General features: G+C 37.5%; 1 protein-coding gene across 7 annotated transcripts in view; it reads right to left on the bottom strand.

Moving 5' to 3' along the window:
* The window catches only part of TBC1D12 (TBC1 domain family member 12), a 136496-nt gene that overhangs the window by 77333 nt on the left and 41049 nt on the right, over nucleotides 1-18114 (bottom strand). For 4 of the 7 annotated variants that reach the window (XR_010146987.1, XR_010146988.1, XM_507936.7 and 1 more), the window contains exon 2: nucleotides 17657-17780. Coding sequence is in view for 3 of the 7 variants with exons in the window: in XM_507936.7 (XP_507936.4) it covers nucleotides 17657-17780 (124 nt within the window). In the remaining 4 variants the exon portion in view is untranslated. Of the gene's footprint in view, nucleotides 1-8069; nucleotides 8122-16257; nucleotides 16354-17656; nucleotides 17781-18114 lie in introns of those variants that run through there. The other 3 variants (XM_016918893.3, XM_063782024.1, XM_016918892.4) reach the window with 3 other exon arrangements.

Below are 18114 nucleotides of genomic sequence, written 5' to 3'. Positions count from 1 at the left end.
GGCTTAGCACCCAGGCCAGCAGCTGCAGAGGGTGTGCCGGGTCTCCCAGCACTGCCAGCCTGCCCGTGCTGCACTCAAATTCTCGCTGGGCCTCAGCTGCCTCCCCACGGGGCAGGGCTCAGGACCTGCAGTCTGCCATGCCCGAGCTCCCCCCAACCCCCCTGGTGGGCTCCTGTGCAGCCCGAGCCTCCCCGATGGGCACCGCCGCCTGCTCCATGGCGCAAGGTCCCATCTACCATCCAAGGGCTGAGGAATGCGGGCGCACAGCGTGGTACTGGCGGGCAGCTCCACCCGCAGCCCCAGCACAGGATCCACTAGGCAAAGCCAGCTGGGCTCTTGAGTCGGGTGGGGACTTGGAGAACTTTTATGTCTAGCTAAAGGTTTGTAAATGCACCAATCAGCACCCTGTGTCTAGCTCAGGGTTTGTAAATGCACCAATCAGCACCTTGTGTCTAGTTCAAGGTTTGTAAATGCACCAATCACTGCTCTGTGTCTAGTTAATCTAGTGGGGACTTGGCGAACTTTTGTGTCTAGCTAAAGGATTGTAAATGCACCAATCAGCACTCTGTGTCTAGCTCAAGGTTTGTAAATGCACCAATCAGCACCCTGTCAAAATGGACCAATCAGCTCTCTGTAAAATGGACCAATCAGCTCTCTGTAAAATGGACCAATCAGTAGGCTGTGGGTGGGGCCAGATAAAGGAATAAAAGCAGGCCACCTGAGCCAACAGCGCCAACCCGCTTGGGTCCCCTTCCACGCTGTGGAAGCTTTGTTCTTTCACTCTTCGCAATAAATCTTGCTGCTGCTGATTCTTTGGGTCTGCGCTGCCTTTATGAGCTGTAACACTCACCGCAAAGGTCTGCAGCTTCACTCCTGAAGGCAGCAAGACCATGAACCCATGGGGAGGGACAAACAACTCCAGATGGAAGGAACGAACAACTCCAGACGCACCACCTTTAAGAGCTATAACACTCACCGTGAAGGTCTACAGCTTCACTCCTGAAGCCAGCGAGACCGCGAACCCACCAAAAGGAAGAAACTCAGACACATCCAAACATCAGAAGGAGCAAATTCCGGACACACCATCTTTAAGAACTGTAACACTCACCACGTGGGTCCGTGGCTTCATTCTTGAACTCAGCGAGACCAAGAACCCACCAATTCCAGACACAGTTTCACCATGTTGGTCAGGCTGGTCAAGAATTTTTCTTATTCTTAATTGATCTAACAGAAAAAAAGTTTTCTTAGTCTATTTTCTGTTGCTTATAACAGAATACCTAAAATTCAAAAGAATTTATTTCTTACAGTTACAGAGGATGAGAAGAACAAGGTCAAGGGGCTACATCTAATGAGAGCCCTCTTGCTGATGGGGACGCTCTATAGAATCCTGAGGTGGTGCAGAGCATCATGCGGTGAGGGGCTAAGCATGCTAGCTCAGATCTTGCCTTCCTCTTCTTATAAAGTCACTAGGCCCATTCCTATGATAATCCATTAATCCATTAATGGATTAATCCTATAACATAGATTAATCCTCTTAAAGAATTAATCACCTCTTAAAGGCCCCCTCTCTCAATATTGCCACAGTGGGGATTGCCTTTCACCATAAATTTTAGAGGGGATAAACAAACCATAGCAACAGTTTACTCAAAATAATAACATCAATAATGTGTTCAATTATGTATGCTCATGTGTGCATATGCTCATATGTGAGTAAAACGAATGGCAGTAATAAAAGGGATGGGCAGAAGGAATTAGGAATGTTTTGTTATTATAAGGTATTTGCATTACACATGAAACTCCACTTTCAGGTATAGTGTTGCCTGAAAGTGGAGTTGGCTTAGCTATAAATACATACTGCAAACTCCAGGACAACCACTAAAAAAAGTTTTAAAAAAAGAAGTATAACTGATATGCTAAGAAATGGGAGAAAATGGAATCATATAAAATGTTCAATTAAAACTAAAGACTGAAAAGAGGTGGAAGACAAAACCGGAAACAAATTATAAAGGCGACAACTAACAAACAGTAACAGAAATGAGAGATAATAATCCAACTATATCAATAATCACTTTAAATATCAATGGTCTAAATGCACCAATTAAAACACAGAGAGGCCCAGCATGGTGGCTCATGCCTGTAATCCCAGCACTTTTGGAGGCCATAGCAGGAGGACCATTTGAGGCCAAGAGTTTGAGGCTGCAGTGAGCTATGATTGCACCACTGCATTCCAGCCTAGGCAACAGAGCAAGATTCTGTCTCAAAAATAAAACAAACAAATGAAGAAACAGAGACTGCCAAAGTGTATCACAAAAGAAGACCCAGCCATGTGTTGCCTACAAAAAAACCCACTTTAAGTTGAACAATGAGAACTCATGGATACAGGGAGAAGAACAACACACACAGGGGCCTGTCAGGGGGTGGGGAGACAAGGGGAGGGAGAGCATTAGGACAAATACCTAATGCATGTGGGGCTTAAAACATAAATGACAGGTTGATAGGTGCAGCAAACAACCATGGCACATGCATACCTACGTAACAAACCTGCAAGGTCAGCACGTGTATCCTGGAACTTAAAGTAAAATTAAATTAAATTAGGTTAAAATTTTTAAAACCCCACTTTAAGTATAAAGGCACATATAGATTTTTTAAAAAGGGATGGAGAAAGATATACCATGCCAATGCTAATCAAAGATAACAAGAGTAGCTATAGTAATCTCAGACAGAGCAGACTTCGGAGCAAGGAAAGTTATCAGGAATAAAGAGGGGCATTACATAATAAAGGGGTTAGTAATCCAAGAAGACACAAAAATCCTTATCATATATGCAACTAAAAACAGAGTGGTCAAGATACATGAGGCAAAAACGGATAGAACTACAAGGAGTAATAGACAAATCTACTATTACACTGGAAAACTTTAATGCCTCTATCAGAAATGGACAGATCCAGCAGTCAGAAAATCAGTAAGGACATAGCTTAACAACAGTACCATCAGTCAACTGGATGTAATTGACATCTGTAGACTACCGCATCCAACAACAGCAGAGGAAACATTCTTCTCAAGCTAACATGGAACATTCACCAATACAGACTACATTCTAGGTCATAAAATACACCTTAACAAGTTTAAAATAACAAAAATCATAAAATGTCTGCTCTCAGATCTCAATTAAATTAAACTAGAAATTGACAGAGATAGCTGAAAAATCCCCCAAATACTTGGAGATTAAACAACACACTTCTAAATAACACATGTGTCAAAGAAGAAATCTTAAGGGTAATTTTAAAATATTTTTAACTATATGAAAATGAAAATACAACTTATGAAAATTTGTGAGATGCAGCAAATACAGTATTAGAGGCAAAAGTATTGCTTTGAATGAATACATGAGAAAAGAAGAAAGATCTAAAATCAATCATCTAAGCTTCCACCTTAAGAAACAAGAAAAATTCAAGCAAATTAATTACAAAGTAAGCAGAAAAAAATAAAGAGCAGGAATCAATAAAATTGAAAACAGGAAGTCAGTAGAGAAAAATCAACAAAACCAAAAGCTAACAGTTCTTTAAAAAGATCAATAAAATTTATAATCCTCTTGCCATGATAACTAAGAGAAAACAAAAAAGACACAAATTACTAATATCAGAAATGAAAGTAGAGACATCACTACAGAGCCCAAGGACATTAAAAAGGATAATGAATAAGTATTATGAACAATTCTTTTTTTTTTTTCTTTTTTGAGATGGAGTCTTAAGCTCTGTTGTCCAGGTGCCATCCTGGCTCACTGGAACCTCTGCTTCCCGAGTTCAAGTGAGTCTCCTGCCTCAGTCTCCCAAGGAGTTGGGACTACAGGCGCATGCCACCATGTCCAGCTAATTTTTTTGAAAATTAATATTTTTAGTACATCTAATATTTTTAGTACAGACAGGATTTCACCACATCGGCCAGGCTGGTCTCGAACTCCCAACCTCAAGTGATCCACCTGCCTTGGCCTCCCAAAGTGCTGGGATTACAGGCCTGAGCCACCACACCTGGCTTATTACGAACAATTCTATGCCCATAATTTGATAACCTGAATGAAATGAACCAATTCCTTGAAATATACCCAAACTAACATAAGGAGAAACTGAATCAATAATTAATAATCTTCCAAAACAGAAAGCACAGACCCAGATGGGTTCACTGATGAATTCTACCAAACATTTAAGGAAGAAATTGTATCAATTATCTATAATCTCTTCCACAAGACAGATGCAGAGGAAATACTTCCTCACTCATTATCTGAAGCCAGCATTACTCTAATACCAAAACTAGACAAAGGCATTACTAAAAAAGAAACGTACAGACCAATATCTCTTATGAACATAAATGCAAAAATTCCTCAAGAAAATATTAGCAAATCTAATCCAACAATGTATAAAAAGAATTCTATACTATGACCAAGTGGGATTTATCCTAGGTATGCACAACTGGCTCAATGTTTAAAAAAAAAAATCAATTAATTTAATCAATTGCATCAAGAGGCTAAAGAACAAAAATCATATGATAAAACATCAATAGATGTTGGAAAAGCATTTGACAACATCCAACACCATTCATGAGAAAACCTCTCAGTAAACTAGGAATAGAGGGGAACTTCCTCAACTTGATAAAGAACATCTACAAAAAACCCATAGCTAACATCATACTTAATGGTGAGAAACTAGAAGCTGTCTCTCTAAGGTCAGGAACAAGGCGAGGATATCCCCGCTCACCACTGCTTCTCAACATTGTTCTGGAAGTCCTAGTTAATGCAATAGAAAAAGGAAATAAAAGTTACACTAATTGGGAAAGAAGAAATAAAATTGTCTTTGTTTACAGATGACATGATTGTCTATGGAGAAAGTCCAAAAAAATCAACAGAAAAACTTCTGGAACTAATAAGCAATAACAGCAAGTTTACAAGACAGAAGGCTAATGTACAAAAGTCAATCACTTTCTTACAATATAACAGCAATGAACAAGTAAAATTTAAAATTTAAAACACATTACCATAAAAATGAAATACTTAGGTATAAGTCTAACAAAACATATGCAAGATCCGTATGAGGAAAAGTACAAAACTCTAATGAAAGATAACAAAGAAGAACAAAACAAATGAAGAGATATTCCATGTTTATGATTAAGAAGACTCGCCGGGCGCAGTGGCTCACGCCTGTAATCTCAGCACTTTGGGAGGCCGAGGCGGGTGGATCACCTGAGGTCAGGAGTTCAAGACCAGCCTGACAAACATGGAGAAACCCTGTCTCTACTAAAAATAGAAAATTAGCCCGGCATGGTGGCACATGCCTATAATCCCAGCTACTCAGGAGGCTGAGGCAGGAGAATCGCTCGAACCTGGGAGGTGGAGGTTGTGGTGGCGCCACTGCACTCCAGCCTGGGCAACAAGAGCAAAACTCTGTCTCAAAAGAAAAGAAGACTCAATGTCATTTAGATGTTAGCTTTTCTCAACTTGATCTATAGATTCAACACAATCCCAATCAAAATCTCAGCAAATTATTTTGGGAATGATAAACTGAGTCTAAAGTTACATGGAGAGACAAAAGACCCAGAATAGCCAATTCAATATTGAAGAAAGACAAAGTCAGAGGGTTGACACTACTCGAATTCAAGACTTACCAGAAGGCTACAATAATCAAGACAGTGTGGCATTGGTGAAAGAACAGACAAATAGATCAATGGAACAGAACAGAGATCCCAGAAATAAGCCCACATAAATATAGTCAACTGATCTTTGACAAAGGAGCAAAGGCAATACAATGGAGCAAAGATAGGCTTTTCAACAAATGGTACTGGAACAACTGGACATCGACATGAAAAAAAAATCAATCTACATACAGACCTTACATCCATCACAAAAATTAACTCAAAATGGTTTACAGACCTAAATGTAAAGTACAAAACTATATAACTCCTAGAAGATAACACAGAAAATTTAGATGGCCTTGAGTATGGTGATGACTTTTTAGATCAACACTAAAGGCATGATCTACAAAAAAATAAAAAGTAAAATACAGTAGTCCCCCCTTATCCTTGGGAAATATGTTCTAAGATCCCCAGTGGATGCCTGATACTGAACCCTCTATGTGCTTTTTTCCTACACATATGATAATGTTTTATAAACTTTATAAATTTATAAATTAGACACAGTAAGACATTAACAATAATAAAATAGAGCAATTATAACAAAATTCTATAATAAAAGTTATATGAATGTGTTCTCTCACACACTCACATATGCACACACACAGACATACATGCACACAAAATATTTTTATTTTTTATTTTTATTTTAATATTTTCAGACTGCAGCTGACCATGGATAACCAAAACTGTGGAAAGTGAAACTGTGATAAGGGGAGACTACTATAATTGATCAGCTGGAGTTCACTGAAATTTAAAACTTCTGCTCTGTGAAAAGACAAGCCATAGAAAGAAGGTATTTGCCAAAGGCATGCCTGACAAAGGACTGTTATCCAAAATATACAAAGAAGTCTTAAAACTCAACAATAAGAAATTGAACAATCTGATTTTAACATGAGCAAAAGACCTGCATATCATCAGAGAAGATATACAGATGGCAAGTAAGCATGTGAAGAGATGTTCAACATCATATGTCATTAGGGAACTGCAAATTAAGACAATGAGACACCACCACACAGCTATGAGAATGGCCAAAATTCAAAACACTGACAGCACCAAATACTGGAGAAAATGTGGCACAAGAGGAACTCTCATTCAATGCTGCTGGAAATGCACAATGGTACAACCACTTTGGAAGATATCTTGCTACCTTCCTGCAAAACTAAACATATTCTTATGATCCAGTAATCACTTCCTTTGGTATTTACCAAAATGAACTGAAAACATAAAACCACACAAAAAATTGCATGCAGAAGTCTAGAGAAGCCTTATTAACAATAGCCAAAACTTGGAAGCAACTAAGACGTCCTTCAGTAGGTGAATGGGTAAATAAACTGTGGTGTTCCCAGACAATAGAATATTATTCAGCACTAAAAAGAAATGAGCTATCAAGCCATGGAAAGGCATGGAGGAAATATAAATGTATACTACTAAGTGAAAGAAACCAACCTGAAACAGCTAAGTACTGTCTGGTTCCAATTACATAATAGTCTGGAAAAGGCAAAACTATGGAGACAAGAAAAAGATCTGTGGTTTCCAGGGGATTGGAGGAGGGAAGAATGAATACACACAGCACAATTTTTAGTGTAGTGAAACTATGCTGTGTAATACTACAATGGTAGATACACGTCATTATACATTTGTCCAAAGCCATAAAATGTACAACACTGGGAATGAATGATACTGTAAACTATGGACTTTGAGTGACTGTGTGTCAATGTAAGTTCATTGGTTGTAAAAAATGATCCACTGTGGTGCAGGATGCTGACAGTGAAGGAGGTTGTGTGTATGTGGGGACAGGAGTTATATGGAACTCTCTGTACTTTCTCTTCAAATCTGCTATGAACCTACAACTGCCATAGTTTTTACATTTAAATACATATATTTAAATATATATGCATTTAAATACATATATTTAAATATATATGCATTTAAATACATATATTTAAATATATACATGCAGATCTAATCCAGAAATATGCAAGGTGAATAATAACTGTGACTGATCATAGTTTATTCCTGGAATGCAAAGTTGGTTTAACAACCACAAACTAACTTATACAACTTAATAATTTAAAAAAATGATCAAAAGAGTTGGCACTTGAGTTTTGCCTCACATGAATGGACCAAAAGCTACACATATAATGCCCAAGAAACATTCATCAAATCTCTGAAGGATGACATCATGTTAGCCTTCAAACTGTCTTCCATACATGATGTCTCAAATATTATATGTTTTCACACCCAGTACTCAAGCAAAGGTAACTGGGCACACAAAGAGATAAGATATCACCTGTTAGCAAAAACTAGCAGAAATAATATTTGATATAAGCAGACCTATAGGAGTTCCAGATGCTGGAATTTCCAGACATATGAAACAGCTGTACTTACTATATTCAAGGAGATAAAGGCCAAGCTTGAAATTTCAGCAGGGAACAGTAAACTGTAAAAAGTGATACAGCAGATTTGAAAAAGAACCAGCTAGGAACACAAGAATTAAAAACACACAAAATTGACATTAAGAACTCAATGTATGGAGCCAATGTATTCTTAACACATTCTCTAGGTAGTTCTAATCATCCAATGTGTTTGCAAATCAGAATAGATTATTATTTAAAAAATCTTAATAAACTTGTCCTCAAACCCACTGTTTTTTATAACCTTTTTAAGATTTTTTGTTCAATTTACATATAATAATTTTACATACTTATGGGATACATAGTGATGTTTTGATACATATAATGTATTGTGATCAGACCAGGGTAATTACCATAGCCATCATCTCAAACATGTATCATTTCTTTGTGTTGGGAATATTCAATATCCTCCTTCTTGCTATTTAAAACTGTATATTATTGGTAACTATGGTCATTCAACAGTGGTATGAAACACTAGAACTTATTCCTTCTATCTAGCTATAATTTTTTATCCTTTAACAAATCTCTCCCTAACATGCACTCCCCACCATCACCTTCCTCCTACCCTTTCCAGCCTTTAGTATCCTCTGTTCTATTTTTTACTCCTATGAGATCAACTTTCTTTTTTGGGTCCTACATGTAAGTGAGAACTTGTGGTGTTTAACTTTCCATTTCTGGCTTATTTCACTTAACATAATGTCCTCCAGTTCCACTCATGTTGCCACAAATGACAAGATTTCATTCTTTTTTATGGCTGAATAGTATATGATTGTGTATATATACCATATTTTCTTTATCCATTCATCTGTTGTTGGGATACCTAGGCTGATTCCATATCTTGGCTATTGTGAATAGTTCTGCAATAAACATGGGGTTGCATATGTCTCCTTGATATACTGATTTCCTTTTATATGGATAAATGTCCAGTAGCGGGATTGCTGGATCGTTACTGTTTTCTAATTCAGCTCCTATAATGCCTCCAGAATTATTTTTCTAATACATAAATTTGATATCTCAGTACCTCATTTAAAAGTATTTTAGATAAAACCCAATTCTCTAGCCTCGTGGCTAATGAGCCTTCACCATCTACCCTGTATCTTTGATATACTGTCCTATTAGCTAAACAGATCCTATTCATTCCTGTTTGCTTTTTCAATTTCCTCTATCTAGAATGGCTTTCCCCATCTTGTCTGCCTGCTTAATTCCTACTAATACACTTAGGAACACAATTTGCATGTCATCTCTGAGAAAAATAAAGCACTCTTTCAACTGTACTCTCATACCCTGTCACAACTCCACTAAAGCACTTAAAACACAATATTATAGTTACATATGAAATTCTCTTCTACCCCTTGTCCCCTGCAGTTATACTGAAATAACTCAAAGGCTAGGATATAGATATAGATATAGATATATGCACCAAGAACCTAAATTATACCTATTGCATTATACATAGTATTTTTTGAATAAAGAATTCATGGAAATAAGCCAGAAAATCTTAAGAAATCTAAGATCAATTCAAGAATTCTGTCCTTCAAGTTCTGCTATAGAAAAAGCCTAGAGTTTGCTAATATCAGGTCACACATTGAATTGGCAGCAGAATGGTATTCTACCACACTTTGATGCCTTGCGTTTTGTAGCGAAAGCGATTTACCAAAGAAGTGTACCAGGACGGAAATATGTGAAAAGATCGGACTGGATTCAAAGGGAGGGTGGCAAGAATCTTTGAATAGCTGCCTAAATAAATAAAATATGGGGATTGACAAGAAGAAAGAACAGTAGCATAGAAGCTTCTCCTTCAAAGACAAGGAGAGAGCCAAAATTGCCTGATATATACACTGATATATCCATTAACTGACTTGACTTTGAGGTTCAATGGACAGTAGGAACACTCCCCTTAAAGGGGTTAGTGTTAAACCACATTAGTGAGTAAATCCTTCTATTTCTATATGCTGTGAACAATTTATAGAGAGCCAGAATAATGTTTCAGAAGCAGAAAAACTCCCCACCTCTACTATCTCAAGACCATGTCTGCCCAAGATAGAGTCTCTTACACAACTTGATCTAAGAGCTGAGGAAACCATTATGCTTGGGATAGACAGGGTTTAGCTGATTATGATGTCTTTATAGATTATAAATTTTATTCCAGATCTATGAATTAGGAGACAAAAAACCCATCCTATATTTCAAGCTCAATTGCAGTCTTGGGGCAAAGCATTTCATCACTTTCTGGCATATAAGAGTACCGTAGTAAACTTCATTTTTGCAAAGTTACCAGCACAATCTTGTTTGTTTAGTCTGAAGCCTGCTATAATATACAAGTCTGAGATAAAGACAGGATGAATACAACTTTTAATATAATGTTGATAAGCAAAACAGTATTCCTGTAATCAAATATAGATATTCAGAGTATTTTCAAACATAACCCTTTCCAAGTCTCTGTTTCTGATAAAATGAAAAAACGTCCCCTCAAATTCTACCCTGTTTAATTTGTGAAAACTTATCTTTATTCTTTTAATTTTCTTTAATAATTTAGGCTTCTCTCTTGAGGATCATACTTCTCCCTTCTCCCAGAAGCACAGGCCCAGAAATATTACTAGTACCTCTCCAATCTTTAGACCACACAAATTATTTTTTATGAAATCCATTTATACACAGAAATGCATAATAATTTATCAACCATCAATAAAGAACACACACGCAACTAGAAGTGTAGTTATTCACTACCTTTTCAAGGTGATAACAGATGAGGTAAATAAAGGTGAAAACAAAACATGCAAGAGTGTAACAATTTTTTAAACTTTTCGGGCCAGGCATAGTGGCACATGCCTGTAATCCCAACGCTTTGGGAGGCCAAGGCAGGAGGATCACTTAAGCCCAGGGGTTCAAGACCAGCCTGGGAAACACAGTGAGACCCTGTCTCTACTAAAAATATAAAAAAATTAGCCAGGCATGGTGGCATGCACCTGTAGTCTCAGCTACCAGGGAGGCTAAGGTGGGAGGATTGTTTGAACCCAGGAGGTCAAGGTTGCAGTGAGCCATGATTGTGCCACTGCATTCTAGCCTGGGCAACAGAGTGAGATCCTGTCTCAAAAACAAAATTTTTAAAGAATAACTTCTGAACACAGTCCAGTCCCCCTACAATTTAACATCAGTGAAAGAACTGTTTTGTTTTTGCAGTACTTAATCAAATTTTACAGCAAGAATATCTATATTTAAGCATAATTAAAACCAATAAACTTTTCAAATACTCTATTACACATACCAATAAAATCAGAAACCAGAAAATTAAGCTCCAACATGTTCTGTTATGTATTTAACATTTAACTACTGCTCACAAAACACATGTATGCTAGTCCTTTCCATAATGTTGTTCCTGCAGTAAAAAATTTCAAAAGCAAAGCCTTAACTGAGGAAAGTGATCTATTCTTTTAGACAATTTGAAACTCTCTGATTAAGAAATCAGTATCTTACAACTTTTTTCCTTGCCTGTCAAAATTTATGTGAAACTGATTCAACCACTCAACTTAAACTTTACCAGAAAATGGCATGTGTATTGATGAAAAACTTGATCATCTAAGCACTACAATTTCGTTTTCACATTAAAGATGCCAATATAAAAGCAGTGCCTAGCAAAAAAAGGTAAGTTTCACTGAGAGATTATCAGTTTGACATAAATATGCATAAATAGTGCATATTCAATCTAGTATGCAATTGTATCATAATTACATATAACATGGTTCATTTGAAATCATTCTCACTTGCAGTTTCGAGTTCCTAAGACAAACCATGTAGCTGTATTCCAACTTTACCTACTAATTTAGAAAAAAAAACAAAAAACTCAGGTCAACTGAACTACGACATAACTGAAATACTATTTATAATTAACAGATGCAATTTTTAACATGGCTCACCAACTGGTTCAAAAGGCCACAAGTGGAATTTCACATCTGCAAGAGAACACATGTGATAATCCTCAAAAAGTAATATTAGGAATGTTCTTGTGATTTTGGAATTGATCATCAAGTTAAATGCCAAACTTCAGTCAGTTTGATTTTGCTATAATCCTAAAACGTTTTTTATGTTTCTTTACTGTTAACATGGAAAGCACTAAAATTGATTAGACTTGTAATAAAAGTTACTGCAGGAATAAAAAGTTTTAAAATATTTAACAGATTCTTTCACTTATGAACCCAAGTATCTCTGAAAAGCTACAGGTACAAAACATGTAAAGTTAAATTGTATATAGATGTGTGTGTGTATATATATACACATCTATATAATTAAATATGGTGACATTTCATTCTTGAAATAGAAAAAAACATAATTCCACATATGCAAAATATATACATGCAAAAATAATTACGTGTTTTTTCCACACAAAAAAATGAATTTTAAAAGGCCTAAAAATGTGAAAGGAAAGTGAACTGAGATATATCATTCTATGTTTTATATTTTATAAAGAGAATATAATCATGTGTTATTTGTGTCACTAATAATACATAAAAAAAGGTTTTTTTTGTTTTTGTTTTTTTGAAACAGCTCAGGCTAGAGTGCAGTGGCACGACCTCGGCTCACTGCAACCTCTACCTCCCAGGTTCAAGCGATTCTTCTGCCTCAGCCTCCCAAGTAGCTGAGATTACAGGTAAGTACCACTATGGCCATTAATTCTTTTGTGTTTTTAGTAGAAATGTGGTTGGCCAGGCTAGTCTGGAACTCCTGACCTCAAGTGATCCACCTGCCTCAGCCTCCCAAAGTGCTGGGATTATAGGTGTGAGCCACCGCACCCAGCAAAAACTTTGTAAATTAAATCTTTTCTTCTTTACTTAGTGTGTAATCTTACAGATGTCTTTCCATTAAATAAATGTTTGGTTTAATAACATATTTAAAAATATGGCAACTCTGCAGGACACAGTGGTGTGCGCCTGTAGTGCCCTGTACTCAGGAGGCTAAGACGGGAAGCTTGCTTGAGCCCAGGAGTTTGAGGCCAGCCTGGGCAACATAGTGAGCCCCACGTCCCAAAAAAAAATTTTTTTTCAAAAAATGTTTTAAAAGAATCAACAACTTCTTTCTGAAGACCTGCTTTAAAAAGTTATTAGCCAATGAAATACTACTACTCTAATCTCCTAATAAATCTTACTGCTTTACCATTCAAAAAGCAAGTGAGGCATCATTTCTCCAAGCAGTTTTTCACACCTAAATTACCAGCTACCTCTTCATTTCCTAAAGCCTTAACAGCTTAAGACCCTATCCCAAAACATGACAGAAGTGTCCTAACATTCCTCATGGCTTTACTGATACTATATTCACTTTCGGTTTCTGATTCCAAACGTAATAACATCTATCTGAAAGCATACATGGTAAAGGAGCTCAGATACAGTTTTATATTCATAATCTTCTAGAGAATTCAAAAATCAGTGCTATGAAAAAATGTTTCTAAGTTAAAACAGAGACATAAAATTGTAAATTTACCATTACTATAAAAAGAAAATCATGCCCACTTTGAAAAATGAGAATTGCAGGGAAGAGGACAGCAAAATTAGACAAATAGGGAGTAGAGGACACATATTGAAGCAGAGATAGTAGAAAGCAAGAGGTAGAAACATGTTCCATCACATGGTAAAAGTAATATTTTTTTTTTGAGACAGAGTTTTAATCTTGTCACCCAGGCTGGAGTGCAAGGGCACGACCTTGGCTCACTACGACCTCTGCCTCCCAGGCTCAAGTGATTCTCCTGCCTCAGCCTTCCGAGCAGCTGGAATTATAGGCACCTGCCACCACACCTAGCTAATTTTTGTATTTTTAGTAGAGACCAGGTTTCACCATGTTGGCCAGACTGGTCTCGAACTCCTGACCTCAGGTGACACACCAGCCTCAGCCTCCCAAACTGCTAGAATTAAAGGTGTGAGCCACTGCACCCAGCTGATACATATTTTGAAGATGGAAAAAGGTCAGAAGAAAAATGACTTGACTATACATAATGCCTCCCAGAGAACAAACACAACCACAAAAAGGGCACTAAAACATATACTAATAGCTGTGACATAGCTGGAAAGTTCAAAAACTAAAATAAGTGGCGCAGAGAAATAATCGTCAGTTAAAGGATCAGAGAAGGGGCCGCAGAGGCAGAGGCAGCAACTACATTTCAACTCTACCCCTTCTTCTCAAATGAAAAAGAGCTGTTCTTTTCCTGACCACTCATGAAGTTCTATTGCTGTTGTTGCTGTTTTTTGAGACGTATTCTCGCTCTTTTGCCAGGCTGGAGTGCAGTGGCACAACGTCGGCTCACTGCAACCTCCGCCTCCCGGGTTCAAGTGACTCTCCTGCCTCAGCCTCCCAAGTAGCTGGGACTACAGGCACGTGCTACCACGCCCAGCTAATTTTTATATTTTTAGTAGAGACGGGGTTTCACCATGTTGGTCAGGATGGTCTCAATCTCCTGACCTCGTGATCTGCCCGCCACAGCCTCCCAAAGTGCTGGGATTACAGGCTTGAGCCACCGCTCCCGGCCCACTCATCAAGTTTTTATACCACATATATAAAAAAGGGAATGTGAGGGGCCGGGCGCGGTGGCTCACGCCTGTAATCCTAGCACTTTGGGAGGCTGAGGCGGGCGGATCACGAGGTCAGGAGATTGAGACCATCCTGGCCAACACGGTGAAACCCTGTCTCTACTAAAAATACAAAAAAAATAGCCAGGCGTGGCGGCGGGCGCCTGTAGTCCCAGCTACTTGGGAGGCTGAGGCAGGAGAACGGCGTGAACTCGGGTGGCGGAGATTGCAGTGAGCCGAGATCGTGCCACTGCACTGCAGCCTGGGCGACAGAGCAAGACTCCGTCTCAAAAAAAAAAAAAAAGAGAGAATGTGAGGTCTTGGCTTTCCGAAATGAAAATAGCAGATTAAAGGTATACAGCGTATCAGCAAAGATAATTATCCAACCAGTAATTTATTCAGAGACTTATGGTAAGAAAATATCATAGAACATTAGTTTATATAAAGATATAAAAATGTATGTGCATGCATATTTAAACTACCATAAAAAATCAAAAATACCTGTATAAACCTTCAGTAGCAAGACCACTGTTTTGCCTCTAGAGGGCGAACTTGGTCTTCTGAAACATTCTAGACGAGAGACGTTACTTTCAGACTTTACCAAAAGAAAAAAAAAGGAGCTAAAACTTAAGATGTCACAATAGCAGAGGTTCCCAACCTTTCTTGGTCAATGCCTTTAGTGTCTCTGATTTTTTTCACAGTAACTCTTAAGCCAAAAGAAATACCTAATGATTCTGTTAATAAGTAGCTATGTCCAAACAATTTAATAAGGATATATTTCCTAACACTCAGTAACTGCTAAAAAAAATACACATAAATTGAAAAAAGAAATATGTTTTCTTTCATTCTTTTTTTTTTTTTTCTTGAGATGGAGTCTTGCTCTGTCACCCAGGCTGAAGTGCAGTGCCATGATCTTGACTCACTGCAACCTCCACCTTCCAGGTTCAAGCGATTCTCCTGTCTCATCCCCCAAGTAGCTGGGACTATAAGCATGCACCACCATGCCTGGCTAATTTTTTGTATTTTTGGTAGAGACAGGGTTTCACCATGTTGGCCAAGCTGCTCTTGAACTCCTGACCTCAAGTGATTTGCCTGCTTCTGCCTTCCAAAGTTCTGGGATTACAGGCGTGAGCCACTATACTCGGCCTCATTCTTAAATAACCGCAATTAATTACCAATTTGGGCATGTGTGGCTTTGTGCATTGTATACAATTTCTCAAACCGTAAAATCAGATTAGACATAACCCTCATTTCCAGTCCCACGCTGACTTTTGTACAGTATCTAGTTTTTATCACAGCAACCTCAGAAAAAACAGATTCACAAAGATATGATGCCACAGAAAAGTATGTAGTAGCACTTAATGTTGGAACTGTGTACTGCTTCAAATTACCAGTCTCCACCATATCCAACTGATGTGGAATATCACTGTTTGCCTCAAAAAATTTAAATATCCCACAGTACCCCAGTGTGTTAAGTGCAGCACACCAGAGTGTCTGAGCACATGGCTTGGGGATCACAGCACACAGTTTTAAGTACCAATAGATAAACTATTCACTATTTTCATCACTTGTAAAGAAAAATAACTACAAGCCAGGTGTGGTGGCACATACCTGTAGTCCCAGCTTCTCAGGAAGCTGAGGCAGGAGCATCATGATTTAAGCCCAGGAGTTTGAAGACAGCCTGGGCAACATAGCAATACCAAGTCTCTTGAAAAAAGAAATTAAGTTAGTTTACAGGGAGAGGAGGAGGCACATGGTCTAACTACTGACTAGCTACATAGTTCAGGCAAATCCTTCGAAAGGGAAAGGGAGGGGCTGCTTAGAAAGACGGCAATCTCAGCAACTTCTGTTTGTCTTATGCTTCTCTCAGGGACAAACATGCAGTCCTCTAGTGCCGTGCATGTACATTCTATGGGGGTGAACATCTTGGTTCTGGTTAAACAGCTAGTGCTTTTGACAGCTGTGCCAGGAAGGGTTAGGACCAACTACAAAAGAATATGGGTTCTAAAAGCATAGTGTGTGTCCCTAACTTTGTTTTTCCTGAGGAAAAAAATAAACCTTTTATTCAAATGCAAAAAGAAGAAAAAAAGAATTAACTACAATAATGTTTTTAAAGATCTAAAATTATTTTCTCATATTACTTGGAAAACCAGTTTTTCTTCTGAGCAATAAAAGGAACACTATTAAATCTTTAAAGGAAGATATCTTTTCCAATTTGAATGATGATTATTGCCTTCATGTGATTGTTTTTATAAATGCTAGCTGTGTTAAATTTGGTAAACTACAATTGGGAAGGATAAAAATAGGAAATGTAGTATATGTCTTCTTCTGAGCAATAACTTCTCTGAACTTTAAAACACTGCAGATTGATCCAGTCTCACTGCTTTCCATTCTCACTTATCTAGTACTGAAGAGCCAAAGTTCAGAAGTCAAATAAGATCAGAAAGTCTTAAGAACTCAAGAATACAGATGTTAACAGAGATATCAGAAGAAATAGCTTCTAAATTACTAGAAACAGATTGTGTACCAACTCTTCTCATTTACAAAGTCCTTGGTTTAGAGAGGACACCAGAAAAGTGACAAAGGAAAGAGTTCAACCTCATAATCTACTCAGTTTTTGCTTTTTAATATTTCATCAGTTCACAACTACCAATATTCAGAACATCTGTGCCACTGACAAATGCTACCAACTTCAACTGGAAGTCAAACAGTATGTGGTGAGAGTGATTAGCTAAGTTTTTAAAAAATCTATTCAAGGAATAACTGGTTAAAAAAAAAGTCTACGTTCTATTCCTTTGAAGAATTTTCACAATTATAAAAGATAACAGAAAATATATGACCTGTTTTTCTAGAAAATTTAGCAGGTCCCTATAAATACTTATAATCCCAAAAGTCTGTATCTAGAAAAATAAGAATAAAAATAGAGTATAGTTAGTTTAAAAAAAAAAAAAAAGAAGAAGAAGAATGCTTGAAAAGCTAGGGTAAACTACATGGCTATGTCAGTACTTACCTGCTGAATGATTTTGGATGTTTTCTGAAGATTCTCTCTAGGAGGGACTTTACCAAATAATTTCCAACCAGGAGCACTATGGACAACTGATTTGAGTTCCTTTGTCCTTTTTGGAAAAAGGTTTCTGAAACACAGAAAAGTTACATGAATTGTGTTTTTTGTAACCAGAGAGCTATTTAACAGTAATTTTATAATAAGTTTGTTCCCAAGGCAAAAACAAAAATACTTTTAAATAAAACTATTTCTACTACTTATACCACTATTACTTAGAATAAGAAGGCTCAATTAAGAATATGTAGCTTAATACCTAATGCATGCAGGGATTAAAACCTAGATGACAGGTTGATAGGGGCAGCAAACCACCATGGCACACGTATACCTGTGTAACAAACCTGCACATTCTGCACCTGTGTCCCAGAACTTAAAGTAAAATACAGACTATCTGGCTTATATAGAGG

The sequence above is a fragment of the Pan troglodytes genome, chromosome 8 (assembly GCF_028858775.2).
Source record: "Pan troglodytes isolate AG18354 chromosome 8, NHGRI_mPanTro3-v2.0_pri, whole genome shotgun sequence".
Classification (NCBI taxonomy): Eukaryota; Metazoa; Chordata; class Mammalia; order Primates; family Hominidae; genus Pan; species Pan troglodytes.
This window is presented reverse-complemented; position numbering and strand designations above follow the sequence as displayed.